At 44.0% G+C, this 20,803-nt stretch overlaps 1 protein-coding gene across 3 annotated transcripts in view; it reads right to left on the minus strand.

Moving 5' to 3' along the window:
- Positions 1-1,342: 1,342 nt before the first annotated feature.
- DICER1 (dicer 1, ribonuclease III) overlaps positions 1,343-20,803 on the minus strand; it is a gene marked incomplete at its 3' end in the record, with an annotated part of 61,274 nt that continues 41,813 nt past the window's right edge. For all 3 annotated transcript variants that reach the window (XM_080933913.1, XM_080933912.1, XM_080933911.1), the window contains 13 exons: positions 19,992-20,171; positions 19,675-19,888; positions 19,338-19,491; positions 18,310-18,492; positions 17,937-18,042; positions 17,253-17,428; positions 15,630-16,410; positions 13,564-13,719; positions 9,557-10,427; positions 7,856-8,124; positions 5,848-6,010; positions 5,672-5,747; positions 1,343-5,361 (listed from right to left, as the gene is read on the minus strand). In XM_080933913.1, coding sequence (XP_080790039.1) covers positions 5,196-5,361; positions 5,672-5,747; positions 5,848-6,010; positions 7,856-8,124; positions 9,557-10,427; positions 13,564-13,719; positions 15,630-16,410; positions 17,253-17,428; positions 17,937-18,042; positions 18,310-18,492; positions 19,338-19,491; positions 19,675-19,888; positions 19,992-20,171 — 3,495 coding nt within the window. The remainder of the gene's footprint in view (positions 5,362-5,671; positions 5,748-5,847; positions 6,011-7,855; positions 8,125-9,556; positions 10,428-13,563; positions 13,720-15,629; positions 16,411-17,252; positions 17,429-17,936; positions 18,043-18,309; positions 18,493-19,337; positions 19,492-19,674; positions 19,889-19,991; positions 20,172-20,803) is intronic.

Consider the following 20,803-nt stretch of genomic DNA (forward strand, 5'->3'; position numbering starts at 1 on the left):
AGTCTGCACTTTGGACCTGAAGCCAGTGTAGCTCACTCTCTAATAAAACCACACTCTGATCACTCCTTTCCCATCTGTCAACCAGCCTGTGACCCTTTTGCTTGCATTAGTTCTTTGTCAGAATCTTTACTTTGCTCAGAGCCAGGCAACAGGGCAATCTCAAGCTCACCGCCCCCTTCCTGTGCTCCATCAGTCTATGGAGCGTGTGTGCGTTGTCTGTAGTAATAACTGGCATCCGGGAGGGACTTAGAGACCCTTTCACAGGACCCTTCTTTACTGTAAGGCCAGGTAAGCTAGCAGGCCACCCAGTCCAGCAGCCAGGCCACTGGAACTACCCCACCTTGCTCACACCATCTTCCTGGTGCTGCTTTTCTCATGATTCTGCCAGGGAACAGTATCAGTTGGACTTTAGTATAGGCCGCTTGCCTAGACCTCCCCTCTACCTCTTCCTCACTAGAGGCCCACCCACAAGCCCTTGGCGTAAGTCCTTGAGGTCAATGCAGGCTCTGCTGCAGGACTGATGAGGTCAGTGACTCAGGCCATTTCCCACGTACCACACAGCACCCATCACAGACCTCTCTGCAGGGAAGACGCACATCCCAGGGGGCAGAGGCTATCAGCTGGTCACGCTCTGTACCAATTCTCTACAAGCTGACTCTCCGTGCTTTCTAAACTTTCTAAACTAAAATTCAGAACCAGAGCGAGGGAAAAAGGGAGAGGCAGAGGGAGAGAAATGGAAAGATATGGGGGCAGAGAACTTGGTGTACTCATTAGTGATTACTGTACTTTAGGAATTGCCAGAAAACCAAGCAGGCAGACCCGACGGAATAGCCTCCAATCTGCTGGTTTTATTAAAAAGTACCATGTGAGTGTGTACTCACATGTGATAAGGGCATGCGCATCACTGGTAAAATGTATTAAGAAACCAGAAACTACACTCACCATCTCCTCAGTCTGGTGACCCCTCTTCATGTTACTGACTTTTAGAAATGTTAAAAGTTTAAACTAATAAAATCGTCACTTAAGCAACAATGCAAAATGTGTTCTGAGGATCTGGAAGTGAACATTCTGTCCACTTGGTTTCAAACTAACCTAATTCAATAAGGAATGCATCAAATAAATCACAGATAATCCAAGAGTTGGCACACATCAATCCATGGTGGGACCTCAGTAAAGCACAGCGCCATCGCCATCGGAGGCTGTAAGAGGACAACTGTTACTGTGTAATGCCATCTCAGGAGAACATGAGCGCAATCTTTCTACGGAATGAAAACCTTTGGAGACCCTCTTACGCTGCACTAAGTAAAAACATTTAAAAAAAAAAAAAGATAAAGACACAGAGTCAACAGACAATAACTTTATTGGCTACAATTATTAAAAAGAAAAACAAAACGAAACAAAACAGAAAAGCTACCGGCAACTGTGGTCCGTGGGTGCTCTGCAGGGATAGCTGTGTACAGGAATACGTTTCTTAAAAAAGCTGCAGCATGTGATGGACTTAGTTTGTCAGAACACTCAGCCTGACTTCGCTCGTCATTTCCCTTTATTTACAGCAGAAAGGCAAGTGTGTTCTTCCCATTCACCTCTGTGCTTTCGCTAAGGAACCAGCAGCCGAGGCAAATTCTGGGGCCATTCATGACATTTAACTGTCTGTGGTCGTTTATCCAAGAAAAGCAGACAAAAAAAATAATGGATAAAATAATATCTGCAAGTTAGTTTGAGGTGATCGCTTTCCCTGCCCGTGGACAGCACGTGGTCTCCATGGCAGACCAGCCACCTTCACAGTCATTTCAACTATCCTGGGTCGTACACATATCTTTAAAATGTCTCATGTACAATAAAAATACAGAATTTGAGAAATAATTAAATTCCAGAGAAGCAATCAGCAGGTGGGAAGCTGTGGGTTCTTGGACGTTGTTAGCACAGAGGAGACAGAGCCCCGAGAGTCGCTGCAGACACAGTTGGCTAAGGACGCCACTGCAGGAAGGCTCAGCTCGGGGTCCGTGAAAGAAAGGTGCAAGGCCTCAGTTTGCCAGCGTCACGTTTGTGCAGGAGAATCAGGTCCCTTCACAGAGCAGGGAGCAGTTTGAAATCAACAGGCCCTACAAGCAAACCAGGCGGCTGTGTGTTTCTGACTGTCTGGCTGCTGGTGAGCGACTGCACACGGGAACTGAACAGCAGAACCGAAGCAACCTCAAGTCCCTGCTAATTACACAGCATGTCTGCATCTTTCTGAGGACGGACTACTGTTGAGAAAATAAAAACATCAGTATTTTAAATGATAATTATAGGAGTGTTAGAGGTTATTCTAAATTTAATCATTTCACATAATATAAATGAAAAGAAGAAATGTAATCAAAACATTTAAAAAGCATAATTAAGTGTTCAGTCAATAAATTTCTGCCATGCTTTCACCTTACAGATAGAAGAAAATGCCACAGACAAAATAATAATAATAGCTAAAGTGGGCAAGTGTGTGTCAATCTGCAGGTATCCCCGTATGCTGTCAGGTCAGAAGCGCAGCGAGGCCCAACCATGGCCTCCCCTCTGGGTTAAGCACGAGTACCCAGAGGCCAGGCAGAGCCTCCAGAGCACTGGCCAGCCTGTGCTGCATGAATACAGCCCGACAGAAGACAGGGCCTCACTCACTCTGCATGGCTGGGATTGCCACGGGGCCACAGGGACGCCCCCACACTGCAGCCCCCCACAAGCTCGCACACAGCCACAGGACCTGTGCAGCTGCTCCTCCTCACGGCCACTGGCTGTGTTCTCCTCCTCCTGCTACACAAAGTCGTCAAGGGAGGGGACAGAACAATTTTTCTCTAAAACACAAAGCCTTTCAACCAGTGAGCCTGGGGACAACTCCCCAACACAAATGCATTCCTGATCATCATATGTGTCTAACTCATACTTAGATTTTTTTCCAACTTGGTCTCTGGGTAAATCACAGTATGATTCAAACTGTGAGTCAAATTAATAATCAGGTACTTTTATCCAACAGTAATCCCCCCCCCCAAAAAAAAGGAAGGAGGGAAAGAAGGAAGAAAAAGAAAAACAGCCCAAGTTTGCTCTTGATACAACATTCTGAATAGTGGCAAAAAATTTGAGCCCTGAGAATGGATAATCTAAGCATATCCAATTCTGAACTTTTTAATAGTAACAAAAAAATACTCTCCTTATGGTTACAAAATATATTGAGGCATTTTCTTCCACCACGAATTGAACTGTAAAACGATCTGATTTGGTGCCAGGATGCCAGGGCATCCCAGGACATAAATGCACGAATCACAATGCAGAGAATCAGGTAGTTTATAAATTGCCAAGGGACTGTGATAGGACAACGAACTCCACCTCCCACAATCCCACCCTACTTACTATCTTACTGTACAAATTATAGCTACAACATTCAAAAGATCACCTGGTTTGCACATGCTATGATGTCTTGCATTAAGGTTTGTGTGTGTGTGTGTGTGTGTGTGTGTGTGCGCGCGTGCGCGTGCGCGCACGCGCACATGGGGGAGAGAGATGTTCTAAATCAAATAGACAATTACAATCTCAAATTAGAATTAAATATTTAAGATGAGTCAGCCAAATTAATTTCACCAAACAATAATTCAGATCCCAATTTTCATATGGGCAATAACATAATCCTTGGAGAAGCTCACTCTCCCCCTCACGTGGGGTTCCTGACAGCCCGAGTGCTCACACGCACATGGCATCTCTCGGGCGGATGGTGTAGTGAAGCCAAAAGGTGACTGGAACCTAAGTGCAGCATTACATGAAGGATCAGCCTCAGAAGATGTATGGGAAGCACGAGCCACCCCGGCTCAGCTTGCTGAAACTTCAAGCGTAATAGGGCTAATTGCAGCAAAACTCTCCTGTATGTCGGCGGGAGGGCATGAGCAACCCATATAGCATTTTTAAAATGTAAATTAAGAGGTATTATAGTCACAGTGCAAAAAATTAAACTTCAAGCATGATACATAAACATAGCACCAACGGGAAAATGCACGCAAAGGGGGGACTGAGGTGTGTAGGTGAAGAGGGCCCACAAGCCCAGTCAAGACTTCAGCTAATGCCTAAACAGCTTCAGTTTCTGATTCTGAGATGAACTAACAACCTAGTTTACCTAAACTAGTGACTTTCACCCCAGACAGGTCAGTCCTGGCAGTCCGCCTCAATACTGACCCCATGGGATTGACGGCACAGCTTTGGTGACTCTGGCAACACCGACAGCACAGTCAGGATGTGCTCTAGTACATGTCTAGGTGTACTGCATCTCAGGCTCATTTTGTCCAAACAACGGCCTACTGGGCAAGCATTTCCACCACTGGGACTACCTGGCAGAAAGTTCTGGAAAACTTGGCATCTAGCCACATATCCTATGATGCATTAACAGTCCATATCCTCACTCTGAGTTTTAGAATGTCTTTAGTACACGCAACAGAAATCCTACCTGCAATAGTTCCACTGCAGGTGCTCTAGTGAGCTGCCACCCCATCTCATCCAAAGCATAAGATAAAGGGAAAAGGCAAGAGAAGAAAGCAAACTATCAAGTCCTCACTTTTAAGGCAAGAACCCTCTATGCAGCACAGTGTGGCATCTGAAAACCTGGCCTCAACTCACCAACAGCCGACACGTTCAAAACTTGTGCCTTAGTATTACGTGCAACAGTACTGGGCCAGCCCTGCCCCTTCCTCCACTGCCCTCCACAATACCGTTTGCTTCCTTTGCAAACTGCTCCGTTTTGTTGGGCTTGACAACCGCAGGACAGGCACTAGTGTGGAGGGACTGCGAGGTCAGGATACCCCAGTTCTAGGACTGTTAGAGGGTTAAGCTCCATGGCCTCCAACACCAAGCAAAGTCGACAGAAATTAAATGTAAAAACAGAAACAAACAAACCTGTCAAAGTTATTTTAAAAACTTGCTAATAAACACCAGCATTAAAGCACTCCTGTGACTAAACAAAGCAGGGGTGGGTAAAGAAGACAAGATTGTGTCTGCGCAAAAAACTAAAGCTACAATTAGTTCCAAAGAGTTTATACACATATTAAATGTTTTTATTCTGTTATCTATCTCATTATCAAACTTTAAATTCTGCCTTCAATTTTTCTGCTGTGTCAGCTCGAATCATCCTTTGTGACGTGTTGCTGTGGTTCTGGTTCGATGCCTTGCCGCCTGTGAGTCTGGAAGCTTCAGCTGTTAGGAACCTGAGGCTGGTTAGCTTTGAGGCTGCGGAGGGCTCTTCGTGCTGCAGCAGACTTTGCGATCCGATAGCTCCGGCCGACGCCTTTAAATTTCCCCTTTCCCACCACTTCCACGGTGACTCTGACCTTCCCGTCGTAAGTTCTCTCTGCTGGGCTGCAAACCCCAGACAGTTTGAGTTAGGGATCAGAAGTCTGTTGCTACTGTCAGTCAGCACCTCTAGCCCTCTTGGGCCAAGTCCGTCCTGTGAGCTGACTGTGTGTGTACCAGGCCTTATCACACACAGACTGCTCTCTCCTCCCGCCCTCCCTGGGCTTCATTTTATGAAAACAAAAAGGGAAAGAGCAGTGAGTCAGACTGGAAGCTGGGGGAAGCAGGCCACGCAGGCGCTCTCAGTCAGCAGCTACGGTTTCCTGAGAGCACGAGGTACGGCCACGCTAGCTCTTCAGGCACACGCCCCACTTACCTAAACTTGGCAGTTTCTGGTTCCATCTCGAGCAATTCTCTCACTGGAGAACGAGGCACATTTGCAGAAAACTTTTCTATAATGAAAATAAAAGATTATATAAGGTGACTAAAGGCCCTAGAAGCATTTTAAATAGTGTTCTTATATACACCAGGGAGAAAGAGCCCACACTGTACCTATTAGCGGCCGCATCATCGGATAGTACACCTGCCAGACCACCTCCAGAGACATCCCACTGTCCATATAAATGGCACCAGCAAGAGACTCAAAAATGTCCCCCATGGCCTTGGGGACTTCGATATCCTCTTCTTTCTCCTCATCCTCCTCGGATCTCCTAAGCTATTGAAGAAAAGTGACTTGTCAAATAGGAGCCTTCAAAGGCTATCTCCAGACTGGGTTCTCTTCCGCCTTTTACTATTTAACAAATAAGAGTAACTAACGCCGTGTGTGCCTGCTTCATGGCAGTGGGTGTTCCAAAACCACCTTCCCAAGAACCAAAGTGACAAGTACCTGATGCCCAGCAAAGGAAAAATCACTTGTAAATTAGAACAGAAATGAAGTGTAATACAGAATTACAACCAACTATTGTCACAATCACCTGCAACCAAATAACTGCCTTTTTCAGAAAAGGCGCTCCTCAGCACCTAGCAAGAGCAACAGTGTGGGGACGAGGTTAGAGGCCACCACTCTTAGGGCAGAGAAATCCTGTGGGCTCCCTGTCACTGAAACATGAGCTACACTCACCATGACAGCACAGCTGACAGACAGTGATACTCAGCACCCGTGGAAAGCCCACAACTCTTCAGTCAGTCTGTCCATCTCTGACACAGCTATCTGCATAACCAGCCTCTGTGTCACACTCATACACTAGCTAAAGCTGCCTAACCCCTGAGAAGGATCATTTAAGAGATTGGGCCATCTCCAGATAATCACGGTGGCAGCCAGTCCTCACCCCAGCTGCGAGCACACCACATGAGGGGCAGCTGCAGTGTGCAGAGCTCCAGCCTCTGTATACATCAAGTCTGCACTCATTAGCAAAGGCCAATGCTGACGACGTGAGGACAGCATACCTAGACAGTTCCAAATCTTTTTGATTAATTATATTTTCTAAGAACAACAACAAAGCACAAATTATGGTAGAAGAAAATGAAGGAAAAGGGAAAATTTTAATTTGTACACAAATTAGTCAATATTTTACAATATTGATGCTCTTCACCCATATCTCATGGCTCAAGGACGAAAGAAAGTGTCAAACCTGGCAGACCCAGAAACATAGACTTCCTTAAGACAAAAGAGCTCAGTTAGAAAAGCCAGATATTTGCAGCTGGTATACAGACACAGGGCAGTAAAAGAAAGAAGAAAAACTAGCAGAGCTGACAAGCCCCTCAGTGGCATCAAAAGAGACCTTGAATTTAATTTTAGTGAACTCCTCAAACTTAAGAGCTTAAATATCTGTAAAGATTGAAAAAGCAATCTACACAGGATGGGCCCTCACCACCCGAGTCTGGCTGACTGCTAACAGACGCAGAGGAGCGTGAGCCCTGCTCTTCGGCTGCCATGGCTTCAGCCCCAGACTTACTACTCCCCAACAGTTTGCAGCGATTGTAAGGCTGGCAAAAACTAACTAAGAACAGTGACCTAAGAGTAAACCCTCTACCAGAATGGAAGCTCTTTGGGTACCGGGTTCAGGAAGCTGAGCACTATCTCTGCCTACAAAGAGCCAGAGCGCAGCAGCAATGCACCTATTTAAGCCAAGCACCACTGCCCAGCGGCAGATGCCTCCCAGCACCCAAAGCTTACAAACTTCAGTCTGTTTTCCAATAAGAGTTTCCACTTCAACAATGCAAGTGTACATTTGTGAGGCTTACCTGAGATGCCACCAACTATTTCTGACCCACTTAGAAAAGACAGAAACAGATCATCCTGTGGTGTCAGGCAAAGGCCACTCTGGGGCACTGGAGGAGTTGTACTTGTACAACTTTCTATGCCTGCTGTAGGAGCCCCACTGAGGTAACTGCAAACCAAGGCTCCTTGCCTGAATGACAGCCACGTCTCAGAGGCCTACCTGAGCAAGGCAAGTCATTCTTGGTCCTGCTTGGAGATCAGGCAGCATGTAGGCACCCTGGTCCTGGCCTAGTCAGGACTCAAACCTCAGCACCGAGGTCACAGTATAACAGTACTAACCTCAGAGTCCATTCCTTGCATCTCGTTCTTCTCAAGCTGAAACTGCACAAAATCATCGATAACATGAAAGAGCTCAGGAGAGACAGCTTTAAAGTACTTGTGGTAGTCATACTTCACAGCCAAGGATGCAAAGATGGTGTTGTTGACCAGGGCAGAGCGCAGGTCAGTCAGGACCCCTGGAGAGTGCTGCCGAGGGTCTTCATAAAGGTGCTTGGTTATGAGGTAGTCCAAAATCGCATCTCCCAGGAATTCTAAGCGCTGGTAGCAATCTGTGCAGAGATCCAAAGTGCAATGGATGAGCCTGCATGAGCACATGCATGTCTGCATACTGTGTCTGCACAGGAGCTGCTGGAAAAGCTGCAGTCCAGCTCCTTTAAAGACTTCTCCGAGGTCATTTTCATTTACCTTCCTTAATGAAGTTATGGAGCACATACTCACTAATGCATCTACAAGTTTTAATGGTCATAGAAAGCATATTATACATAAATTGGGTCACATAATCTTCCAGTGTCCAAACGATATGCTTATTTTGGAGGGGGAAAGCCACTTTGCAGATGCAGTCCAAGTCCTAGCTCCCTCCCCTTGGACACCACAGTAACCAGCAGGCACGGGCATCACTCCTGGGTCTCTATCGCCATGCTGGCATCTCAGGAAAGCCACATGTGGCACACATACCTTCTGTCCATTGCCATCACTTCCACGTTACAGGTGACAGGATAGCAGCAGGGAAAACATGACTCTTCAACCCAAACTAGACACACTGGACTTGACAAACCACGGGACTAAGAAAGAACTGTGTGCCAGGGCGAAACACCCCAACAAAAAGGATGAAAAAAGCTACCAGTGCTGAGGAACACCTTGACTTCCTCACAGCCATTAAAAGAATCCACTGAGCTGAGAAAATGACGCTGGGACAGAAGTAGCCTGCTCCAGAGTACCCAGTGGGTGGAGAGGAAGAAAGATACAAGCCAGGCTAGCACGCAGGCCTCATAGTCTCCAGCAATGGATGGAAACCACACCATTCCTCACCACAAAGAAAAGTAGGATTTACTGTCACTGTCAGGCTTAATATTTTGTAAATGGCCTTAACCTACATGGCTTTTACCATCCAAACTATAAGCTTTTTATTTTGCTTTGATATGCTTGATATTCTTGTACAAAAAGCAAGATATAAGCTTTATCTGGGTTCACAAGCTGACGCTGATTGGTTCTAGGGACTCTCTTAGATATCAGGAGATTGTTAAATCAAGGAGAAAACGAACCGCACAGCGGGAAGGGATGAGCCCTTCCTGTTGGATGGTTTTGTTTAATTTTCTCATCTTTAGATTTAAAAAGGCAGGAGGAGAGGTGCCTTTGTTTAGGAACAAGAAAAAAATATAGAAGCACACCCCTCATATAAAACAAGTAAAACAAGAAGCTAAAGCAACAAATGAGCCTAAGAAAGGTATCTAGGGAGCAAACAGCAGAGCTCAGTTTCTCAACGTGCCGCATGTTCGGCACTATGTGTAGGGGACAGGAGCCACACCCCAGCAGTCACATCACCAAGCATTCTCACCCCCAGCAGACAGGGACATTACAAGCTCTGCTTTCTTTTACTTCTTCCCCCAGCCATGCGCACTGAGCACTAAGACTGTGCATGCATAGATCTTATTCTTGCAAGGGCAAACAAGACACAAAGTCTCCTGTTTTGAGACTCCTTACCAGTGATAGTGTTGTAGTGGTAGGAGGCATGTGTGAAAGCCTGCAGAAGATAAGCCTTATTCTTGAATATGTAGTTGATTTTCTTTTCAAAGTTTTCAAACCCAGATATCAGGTGGTCCAGGGTCTTCTCTGCATCTGGGTGGTCAAACATACACCTCGGGGGGATCTTCAAGCGGCCATACTCCAAGTCTTTCCCTGCAGAGGAACGGGGGCCACCTGCAGCAGCACAGCTCCCTGAAAGGCTCTTTTGCTGGCTGCTTACATTCTCCTGCACAGGGTATGAGGCCTTGTCCCGGCTGGTCCTTTTGATGACTGGGAGCACCTTCAGCCCCAGCGAACAGAGGAAGAGCTGAGCAGCTCTCTCGCCGCAGCTGGTTAAGTAGCAGCCCAGCAGGGCCTCCACGCAGTCCGCTATGCTCTTGTCTGCGATACACTGCTCCGTGTGCAAATCGTAAGAAATGGACTGCTTCCCCGTGTCAACGCCACAGTTTTCTTCTGATGGATTCCAGAAACCTACCACAAAGTCATCCTCTTCAACGGCTTTGCTAGGATCCAGATAGCACATCGCATCCCAAGAGCTGTAATCAAAATCTTCAAGGTCTGAGGAAAACGGCATACTGCCCAAGGAGGACTTTTTGGGAATTTTCCATTCATATGCAGAATCAGAGGTTGAAAAGGGAGAGAGAGAGATTTTCTTCACAAAGGCCCCCGACCCCATTAGCATGCTGTCTATAAACTGAATGTGCTCCTGGTCGTACTCCAGGAAGTCGTCTTCATACTCGGCCTCCTCCTTGGGAGCCCTCCATGGCAGGTCCTCCTCCTCCTCACAGTCCTCACCCAGTTTGCCATTAGCCAGCAAGCACTCTTTTGTCTGAAACGGGGACGGGGAAGGAGGGGAGACAGAGCTGCTGTTTTTAAAAGGGTTTGAAACTCAATAAAAGCAAGGGTTATGGATAATTTCAAATGACAACCACAAATACTAAAAGGCAACTTTTAAAAATCATGGCCATTTGTTTTCAATTAACATAAAATAAGTTATTTAATCATATAAACAAAGCCAAACATGCTCTTTGAATGTTCATTTTCTAAGTTATAAAATGACCTTTATCCAGTATAAATCTGTAAGTGGAGAATTCTGAACAAGGGTAAAGTTAAAACTGACGTCCACCACGCAGAACGACAACTAAGCGGCTGCCTCTGCGGGACAGAAGAGCCCTCTGCCGACAGTCTCCACTCAGCGCTCAGCATTCGAAAATGGGGCTGCCTGACTTTCAAACCAACAAAATGAAATTCCAGATGTAGAAATTATCTTTTCAGTTAAGAACATAATATAAAAGCAGACAAAATTATTTCTAAAAACCTTTACCACTAAAAACTATAGAAGGGTTTTATAATAGTTTTTCTCTCTACTTCCACTTCAAATAACAAAACATTTGCTACAATGTAAGACTAAACTGCTTTGCTTAAAAAATGAAAACATGACTGTGGCCACTGAAAGAGGGTATGAGTCTGGGAAGAGTCTTCCGCCTTCTGCTGAGCTGTAGTACTCAGGCCAATGGGCCCTCTCAGGCTGACAAAGCAGAAGAAAATGTAGGCTAACGTGAAACATAACAATCCCATTTCTGTCAAAAGTCTTTGCTAATTCCAACTTCTTTGGCAAAAGCTTGTTTTTGAGTGACAACTGTAATTCAGCAGTGATATCATCTGCGATGCTGGGAAGATCCCAATCTCTGCAGCGCCATAAAGGCAAACTCATGCATGCACAGCCCCACTCACTCTACTTGGGGGCAAATGCAGGACAGTAAACTTCAACTTTGATTGGAACAACTTTCCAGAGTATTGGAACAAAATGCTTTCAAACTATTTTCCATGTGATTTTAAAATAGGCATACATTTCATTTTAAACCTGACTCAAAAAAAAAAATAGAAACTCTGTATTTGCCTGAAAAAAGAACAGCATTGAGTCTAGCCATGTAATCACATTCAATCACTAAAAAAATACACCCCCCCCAAAAAAAAATCCCATTTGAAAAATAAAAAACACCAAACCATCAACCGGGGCTCAAGGGATGGCTCAGATATTAATACTGGCTGCTCTTGCCAGATGATCTGGGTTCGGTTCCCAGCACCAACATGGCAGTTTATGACCACCTATAACTCCAGCTGCAGGTGATCCAACGCCCTCTTCTGGCCTCTGCAGATACCAACATCTATAAGGTACATACATGCAGGCAAAGCACTTAGCTCCTGGCAAATCTCAGGAAACTATATCCTATCAAAACTTTCCTATTTTTCCAAGATAACACAAAAAGCTTTGACTATTGTCTGTTTCTGTCTATTTTGTTTGAGACAGGATCTAACTATGTAGCCTTGGGTTTACTTACCATGCTGGCCTTGAACTCAGAGATCCACCTGCCTCTGTGTCTCAGGTGATGGGAAAAAAGCATGTGCCACCATATCAGCTTTATTATTTAGGTCTTAAGACAAAATGGGCCAAATTTAAATTATTTAGCCTGAGGCTTTAAACAGCGAAGTTTCTGCATAAATCATGTTTCTATAACATGATGCTGCCACCCAGTGATCCTGGGCTGTCTTTTGTGTTGCTGGCACTGTGCAGAGTCCTCATTTTCACAAGAAAAAAATATGCTTCAAAAATGCGCTCCAAAGTACAAGAGACATTTGAAGGGGGGGTGGCAGGGAGGGCATGACCGTGCTGTCTATCTGAGCTGCCCCCACTCTCTCTTCTAGGAGGCATTCAGAGACCAAGGTGTGACCCAGGGGCAGAAGAAACTAGAAGGACACAATCCACAACCATTCTGTGACTCCCCAGTAACTGAGTATGTGTAAAAGCATCAGAAGAAAGCCTGCTCAGTCTTTTAGTGCTGAGTTGGCAGAGAGGGACAGAAAACAAGTCCACGCTGTAACATGTAACTCAGGAAAGCCCTGGCATGTCACTGCTACCTAAAGGATTAAATATACAGACAGAAGAGGACGCCTGCTGGACCGTGCTTTATAGAAATGATGTATACTTTTCTAAGGTTCAAATTTCACACTTTTCTAAGGTATGTGTATGTGTATATATACATGCAAATGTGTATATGTGTATATTATAAATTAATAACAAATGCCATCCTCAGACTTAACTTGCACTAAAAAACTCAATGTTTTCCAACTAAGCTGCATTTCTGCGATAAGTCAAATCCTACTTGAGTTACGGATACACTCAGCATGCAGGCCTACATCAGAGCAGCCTCAGAGACCATACCACCCACAGACTCACTGAGACAAACCATCAGAAACAAGGCATGTGAAGGTACTATTTATAAACCTGTAAAAGAAGTGCTGTTACCATCATCACCCGGAAGTAAAAATGAAATAACACAAGCCCATTTGCCATCAATACAAAATAAATCTGACAAACGGAGATGCCTGAGCCGGTGGAAACTTCAAAGAAGTACAAGACAACTCCCAGCCACCAGCCAGGGAGCACAGGCCTCCCAGCTGCCCCCTGGTGGCTTTAGGACAAGACAAAGGAAGCTGTGGCTGCTAAAGAGAAGTCTCCAGGCTCTGGCAAGGCTTAAAGTCTTTATAGCACACTGCACCTTCCCACATGGCGAGTTCCTGTGCAGTTGGCAAGAGGAACAGTCCCGAGCTAGCACTGCCCAAGTCAGTCTGTGCTGAACTGAATTCTTCCAGACACAGCCTGGAGATCACAGGTCACTGCAAAGTCACTTCAGCAAATGGCTACAGTACTCTGTAACATGAGAGTGTAGGAGGGTTCGGATTTTATTTTTAAGTGAAAACATAACAGAAGTTTATGCCTCTGGAATGGGGGGGGGCACAGTAACAGAAATCACACTGCACCAAAACCAACACTATTTCTGAAGTCACAGATAGCCTGCCAACACATGAATATCTACTACATGGTAAACATACAGCAGAAAGAAAACAAGAACAAAATTCTTGAGTCAACAAAAAACAAAAAAAGCTCCATACTGAGAGCTTACCATTTCATCCTTTTCCCACTTCTCTGAGTTACTTTTGTCTTGGTTTACCACATAACCAGGAGGAAGCCAATTCACAGGAGGGTCAAATATCGACACCACCATGCGGCTGGGCAATCCCTTCTTCTTGCCAAGGCGATACAGGTTACAGTTGCTGACCTTCGATAGAAAAGAGTCACAAGCACTTACCCATAAATGGTCACAGCTGGAAAACACAGAATGCCGATACATTTTTGCCAATGCTTTTGGATTGCACAAATGGTTACCAATTACAAGGACTACATAGTTAAAACAACTCTAAATTTCCAAGTATTGGATATCCTTCGGTGTTAAATAATTGATCCAAATGGAATCCATAAAAACTCTTCTCCTTGTGAGTCAAAGAAAGAGTTCAATTTCAAAGTTTTAAGTCACAGACTGATGCTATAAAATCCAAGATGACAAGTGGAACTGGGAGCAGATGTCAAGACCCCGGAACTCAACATGTCATGATATTCTTAATGAGTAAAAACAAAGATGCTTTAAGGTGAGAACTGTCACTATATAACAAAGCACCAATATGACGCCAATCCTAACATTCTCAAATATTGCTCTTTTGCTGTGGGTAGCATTCAAAGCACGGGAGTAAAAAGCGCTGAAGGGCATTTGGTGCACAGTACGCCGAGGTGGCTTTATTATCTTCCTTTGGTCCTTTCGCTCTTCCTAATGGCGCTACCATGTCCCTAACTTACTTAAAACCTGACGTTTCTGTCTAGTTCTCACTTGGGAACTAGGATTCATCAATCTTATAACCAGTTTCTAAAACCTTACTGGAATACTCCAGGAGCCCTTCCCACGTACCTCAAATACTACTTAGCCAGCAGCTGGAACCCACAATCAGCACTGGCTACAGTCTGGTAGAAACCATGCAGAGACTGAGAAAGGGTGCTTTCAATGGGCAGGCAGCTCTGCTTAGGAACACCCCATGCCAACACAGCTCTCAGCTGTGCACCATGGAACCAATATACACAGATGCCGGTTTCCTTTCCATGCTATTTAAGAGCATCCCAAGGAAGACGGCAATAGGGGGAAAACACTCTAAGTCAAGAGAAATGCTCAGTGGAAAAGATACAATAAGGACTTGTTATGAGGCAAAATTCAAACAACAGGTGGCAATGAGGACGATCACACACAGGGAGGGAGGGCAAGCTTGAGCAAAGACACAGGCTATACAGTGAGCATGACGCTTGTGTTAAGACTGGCAAGCTGGAGTTTGGTCAGGGTCTGTCTAGAAGAGGATGCTGAACCCACCTTGACACCAGGCAGAGGAAACAATAGTTATTTCTGCAGGAAATCAAGTGAAAGGCTCTGAACAGATAACTAAATGAAGTTTTGAAATGTTAAAATAGTCTTTCTTGCTTAAAGAGGACCTGATATTCTTACTTCAATTGTCTTCACTGACTGATCTTCCTCCTGTAAGGAGCCCTGAGAGCTTCCTCAATGTCTTCCTCCTAACACTGCCACTGTCACTGCCCACCACATCCACAGTCACAGTTGTCAGGCCTCACACCAGTGTCCTGTCTTAAGAACACTGGGAAGGCGACCAGCAGGTGTGGCCTCTAGTCTCAGACATACTTTCCTAAATACCTGAGGCTAGTGAATGATCCAACCCATGTATATTGATTGGATAAAGCTTGATATCCTTCCCTTGCCTGGCTCTCTGAAATATGGATGGAGTGCAGCTCTTGGAATGACTGCATCTTACTCAAATGCGCACGCTTGCTAATAGCATACTCCTAACCAAAGAACCCTTCCAATTTCCACCCCCTCAGGGTCTAGGAGTTCCCCATTTGCACAAAGAGGCTTATTTTAAACTGAACTTTTACCAATGGGTCAACCCCACAGCCTGGCTGTACCATCGGTATACCCTCATGTCACCTACTGGGCAATGCCTCCATGGGCTTTGCTGGCCCTAAGAGACTAGAATGAGTAGCAGCCGCAGTGACTCATGGAGAGCTCCCCATAGGAAACTTGCCCTGTTTTCAGGCACACTGAAGAAGCAACAGTTCAGAATAAGAATTGTGCCTTACCTTTTTGCTTCTCATATATGAAAGGCGGCCCTCATGGGCATCAGGGTATGTGCAAAACAGATACGTGGTGATAGCATGCTTTAAGAAGGAGTCGCCAAGCATCTCAAGCCGCTCCAGGTTAAACCCATCACTAGCGTTTGACAGTGTCAAAGCCTGAAGAATCAGTCCCGGATTGGGGCCAAGAGTCCGTGAGGAGTACCCCACAGAAGGGCTATGCTCAGAGTCCATCTGGTCCTTGAGTGCTTTAGCAGCACTCATCATGGCTGGCATCGTGGACACCGCGGGGCTTCCATCTGAGGTAGATGTGTTAGCGTTCCCATCAAGGTACTTATTACTCAGTAGAGGACATTCATTGCTGGGCTTGGGCTGGTTCTCATAATTGTATAAATTCTGAATGGGATATGAGGTAGTTGGTTGTACAGGTATTTCCTGCTTGAAGTAATTCAGCTGATTTCCTTGGCAAAAGTCTCTGTTAACTAAATCATAACTGCCATTGGCAAGGTTGTTGTTGTAAGAAAGACCATTAATTGCTGTAAGATCCGTTGCAACCTCACTTTGGAGCTTAGCAGGTGACTCAGCGGGCAACCTTTTGCAGTTCACAGACATTTGGTCATGGTTTTCTAAGGAGGGTCTAGTAGCACCTTGATGTGCAGCATTTTCAGGGACTACAGTTGTGCTGTGCTTACAGTAATTATCACTTTCAGCCAACGAGGAGTTACAGGTTGAGATGAAAGACTTGCTGTCAATAGACTTTTTCCACCCGAAATCTAAGTTAGGGTATCTGCAAAGACATTTTTAGAACTTTCTATCAACCATCCAAAGGGTAAGCTCAGAAAAGCAACATTTTGAGTTAAAAACAAAGCAAGCAACTCTAAAAGTCATCCTAAGAGGAAAACTCTTAGAATTTCTTTTTCAAGCTTAACTGACCATTACTGGGACTCTGCTCATAGTCGGTTCTAATGCACAGCAGCGTACTGCTTTGACTTTTGCTTGTGGGCCCAAAGCAAACTGGCTGAGAAGACTTAACATGGACGTCCTGCAGTAATTACTGACTTAGTGGCTCACCTCCAGATTTCTGCTCTTGGAAATGAAGTGAATACATCCTATCTCGGCGTGGGCCACAGAGCATGTTGTTTAAACTTGTGATGCACTGTGTCAAGTACACAGGTATCATAACTGTGATTGTTGTTAACATTACTATGTCAAAATCCTTTCAACCCCTACAACTATCTAGAGAACCAAACTTAGTTTCAGTTATTACGACAAAAATTTCTTTGTATACAGAACTTCACTAACAGGAAAAAAGTAACCTGGATAAGAACAAGCAGAGGCTGCTGCTTACTGACATGAGGTTAGTTCTGAGAACAGCAACTGTTCGCACCCTCATTTCAGCATCACCACTAAAGGAGCAATGATCCTGTCTCAGGGCTCACCGCTCTCTAACCTGACAATAACAAAGGGCCCAGTGATCTACACTGCTACTTAAGGGATAAACACAGTACAATTTCTTTTCAAGTGTTAAATGTCCACATTTTCATCTTTTAGAAACTGTAAATAAAATACAATTTTAACTTAATTCCACTTTGTTGCATATCAAATTTCTGACCGGCAACACAGGCCTACCTAAAATCCGCAGGAAGTGACCTGACTCCCACGCCAGCATCGCTGGCGGTCTGAGCTCTTAGTTCCTCTGCAGTCAGAAGGCAGTGAAGGCGATAGAGTATGCTGGGGAGACAAACTGCTTTTCTCCACAGTGATGCTGGGATTGGATGTATAGCACAGAGTTCCGGAACCAGTATCTTTGAGTAAGAAAAGCACAGGCTGATAAACATAAAGCAAATCAAATAATAATGAAAAGACCAACTTAACTAAGACATAATGATGAAAATCATAAATGCCAATATTATTTAACTTTTAAAACCAACCCTTTACACTGGGGTTTAGGAGAGTGATTCCAAGATGCATTAATGACCAGCAAAACTCAATTTTTACCAACAAGGATGCTCAAAATAAATAAAATCAACACCCATGGTGATCTTCCAAAATTCACAAGTCATTGCTATACTGATGTTATTGAGACTTTTTTTTAAAAAAAGGCCATGCTTGAGCAGGTTGTACACACACACACACACACACACACACACACACACACACACACAAAGAAAATGAGGACATGAATTTTAAAGAGAGTAAGGAGGGTACATAGGAGTGCTTACAGAGAGAAAAAGAAATGATGTAGTTACATTATAACCACAAAAAGTAAAAGAACCAATTTTTAGAATATTAACCATGTTAGCCACTTATTACCTGTTTGTTCTGCAGACTTTCCCATTTGGCTTTCCTCTTTTCAGCGCTGCTTAGAGGAAGTGCTTTCCCCTTCTGATTCAAATGTCGAGGTGTCAAAAGGTTCAGTCTATAAAAAGTCCAGAACAATTTTATCAAAAAAGCTAACCAAAGTATGCCCCGCAGTGGCTAGAACTCCAACTTTCATGTGCCTACAAATTGCCTAAGGAGTTCATTCAGCAGAATCCTTAACAGCATGGGCAAGTCTGTGCAAAGGGTCTTTTGATGTCAGAGTCCATGAGTAGGCAGAGGTGCAATGAGCCCTCACCACACGTGGCCCTGACTCCTAGAAAGCAAGCCTCCTGTACAACCAAAACATCATTTCTGCAGCTCTTACCTGGAAGATGTGTGGTCAACATCCAGCAGTGGCTGGTTGAGATTGGTCAGGTCAAGGTTATACTTTGTTTTATAATATTCTGCAAAAGTTTCATATTCGGGGGAAGGAAATTTACTGAGAGGGGTGAGATCAGTATACACATCAGCTACATAGAATCGATGAGGCTGATCAAAATTGCGGTATCTAAAAACAAAGAAAATCAACCAAGTTGCCTTTTGTGTAAATCAACTGTCTTCAAAACACAACTATTTTAATAAGGAAACACATATCACTAAGAATTCAAACAATTAAATTATATTTCTGTTAAGTAAAACAAGTTCCCTATTTCCCCCCATTCTTCTTCTAAATGTCTTTCCCTTGACAATATAAAAAGCTAAATAGTTCCTGCAAGTGTTTCATCAATACAATCAAAATAGAAGACATCCAACAGAGTAAATCCTTTGCAAATTACTAATGTTAAATACGAGGTATCTGATACAAAAGATGTATTCCATTGCCTATGATAATGATGGTCTAGTGAAACCTGTAAAATGTGAGTCTTGGATGGGGTAGAAAGTGAAGGCAAAGGGCAGGAACATGAATGAATGAATATAAACCAGAGTCAGTTAAGCAGTCAGCGTTCTAATGCTTTGTAAAGTATTCTGACTTAATTTCATGCCCCAAGATTCCACTCCCTAACTTTCTGTAAGGTGGTCCTTTTCTCAACCTCCACAGGCTGAGTAACAATTGTCTTGGAAAGCTCAGGGCACAAACATTCTTCCCAATCAAAGTCTTCAGTAAGACTATGGAACTAAGGGAATAGAGACTTTTAAAAAGGCTTATCAGCATTATCTATATAAGAAGTAATACTTTTCACAAAGTCCCTGCTTTCATCTGTGGTACTCTTTGGGTTTGTTTCTAATGATGTGGATAGAGAGATGCTTGCCCTGGCTGCACTCTCCATGCTGGTGACGGTGACACCCACGGCTACATCAGAAGCACACCTGAAGCAAACACCACTGCCTTTCCCTTCCCACTGAAACACCTACCTTGGAATGATAACTGCATCTTGGTAATCTTCTAACTTAAAAACAAACGGTGTTTCTTTTGAATACTTAGTGCTGGGAATGCCTATACGAGCTTCAGACTTCTCAATATCTTCCATGAATTTAAAGTCAATGTCCAAAGTGCTGGAGTCATTAACTTCAGGAAGAAAAGAACTTTAGCATGTTAAATATAACACAGGTAAGATTTCTATTTAAGGTAACTAATGTGAGTCAACAGCTACGGAAGTGAAGAGGACTCAGAGGATACACAGTAAGCGAGTCACCAGCAAATCACTCACTGTCCACTAAAGCAAACCCTGGCAAGCAGGCCCCTTCTTACCAACATTGAGAGGTAGAACACAGTATGCTGACTCAGCGCCTGTAGGTTTAAACTCCAGGGCAGGCTTTTCAAGCCGAAGAATATGTGAAAATATGTACTGGTGCAGTCTTGTGATCAGCTCAAGCATTTGTTGAGACAATGTGAAACCAGACTTCTTCAGTTCAATGGATATGGTGACCTCTCCAGAGCGTGTATACACAGGAAAGTGAGGAATCTTAGCAAAAAGAAGAGTGAGTATCTTCAGTCAATATGACATTAGTTAACTCAATCTCTATGTCCTAAGAGGAACTTTCAACAGCCAGCGTGAATGAGGGTACCTGAGGTATGGGTTTGGCTGTCAGGATCCCAAAGCATCTGGTGGTGTCCTCAGGTGGGTAGAGCTTCCGCCGCCTGAAGTTGAGCTCATCAGGAAGGGGGGTAGTTAAGACCATTCCTATCACATACAGGTAACAAGGTTGATCTGGTTTGGGGTAACTCTCCCTCAAGCACTCTGGAATCTAGAGTTGGAAAGAAGAATTAAGCATCATGCTCAAATACAATCAGCAGCCTTTGCTGGCAAGAAAAGACATTTACTTCTGGTTGTGGGATTAAACAAAGCAGCAGCAGCTCAGAAGACACTCAGTGTAAGACTTCACAGAGGCCTAAGCTTACTATGCTACTATACACTCACTGCTTATAACAATTTTATGAAATATCAAAAGTATTTTAAAAGTCTTTTCAAAAAATTAAATCATCTGATCTATTTCTTCTGGCTGAAACCCTTTTATTCCATGGGTTTTCAAACTATTTACTCAGCACAGAGTATCAGAAAATAAAGGTAGACCTATTTTTAATATTGTATATAACCCCATCACTTGATATGGCATTCAGATATTCTGTATTTTTCCTAAAACTATTTTATTTAAAAATACCTTTTTCACTGTACAAATCACACTGTCTTGGGACCAATGGGAAGAAAAATATTTTTCAGTACAAATGGAATTGTATAACATAGATTTACTTGAGGTAAATGTGCAAGAGGGGAAGGAGAAGAGAGGCCAGGGAGAGAAGGGGTGGAAAGATAATGTTTGCCTCAGTTACTACAATGGTTACCTTTTGCAAACCAGTGTCAGTTTTAACACATATGACC

The sequence above is a fragment of the Micromys minutus genome (genome assembly GCF_963924665.1).
Source record: "Micromys minutus genome assembly, chromosome: 1".
In the NCBI taxonomy this organism is placed as follows: domain Eukaryota; kingdom Metazoa; phylum Chordata; class Mammalia; order Rodentia; family Muridae; genus Micromys; species Micromys minutus.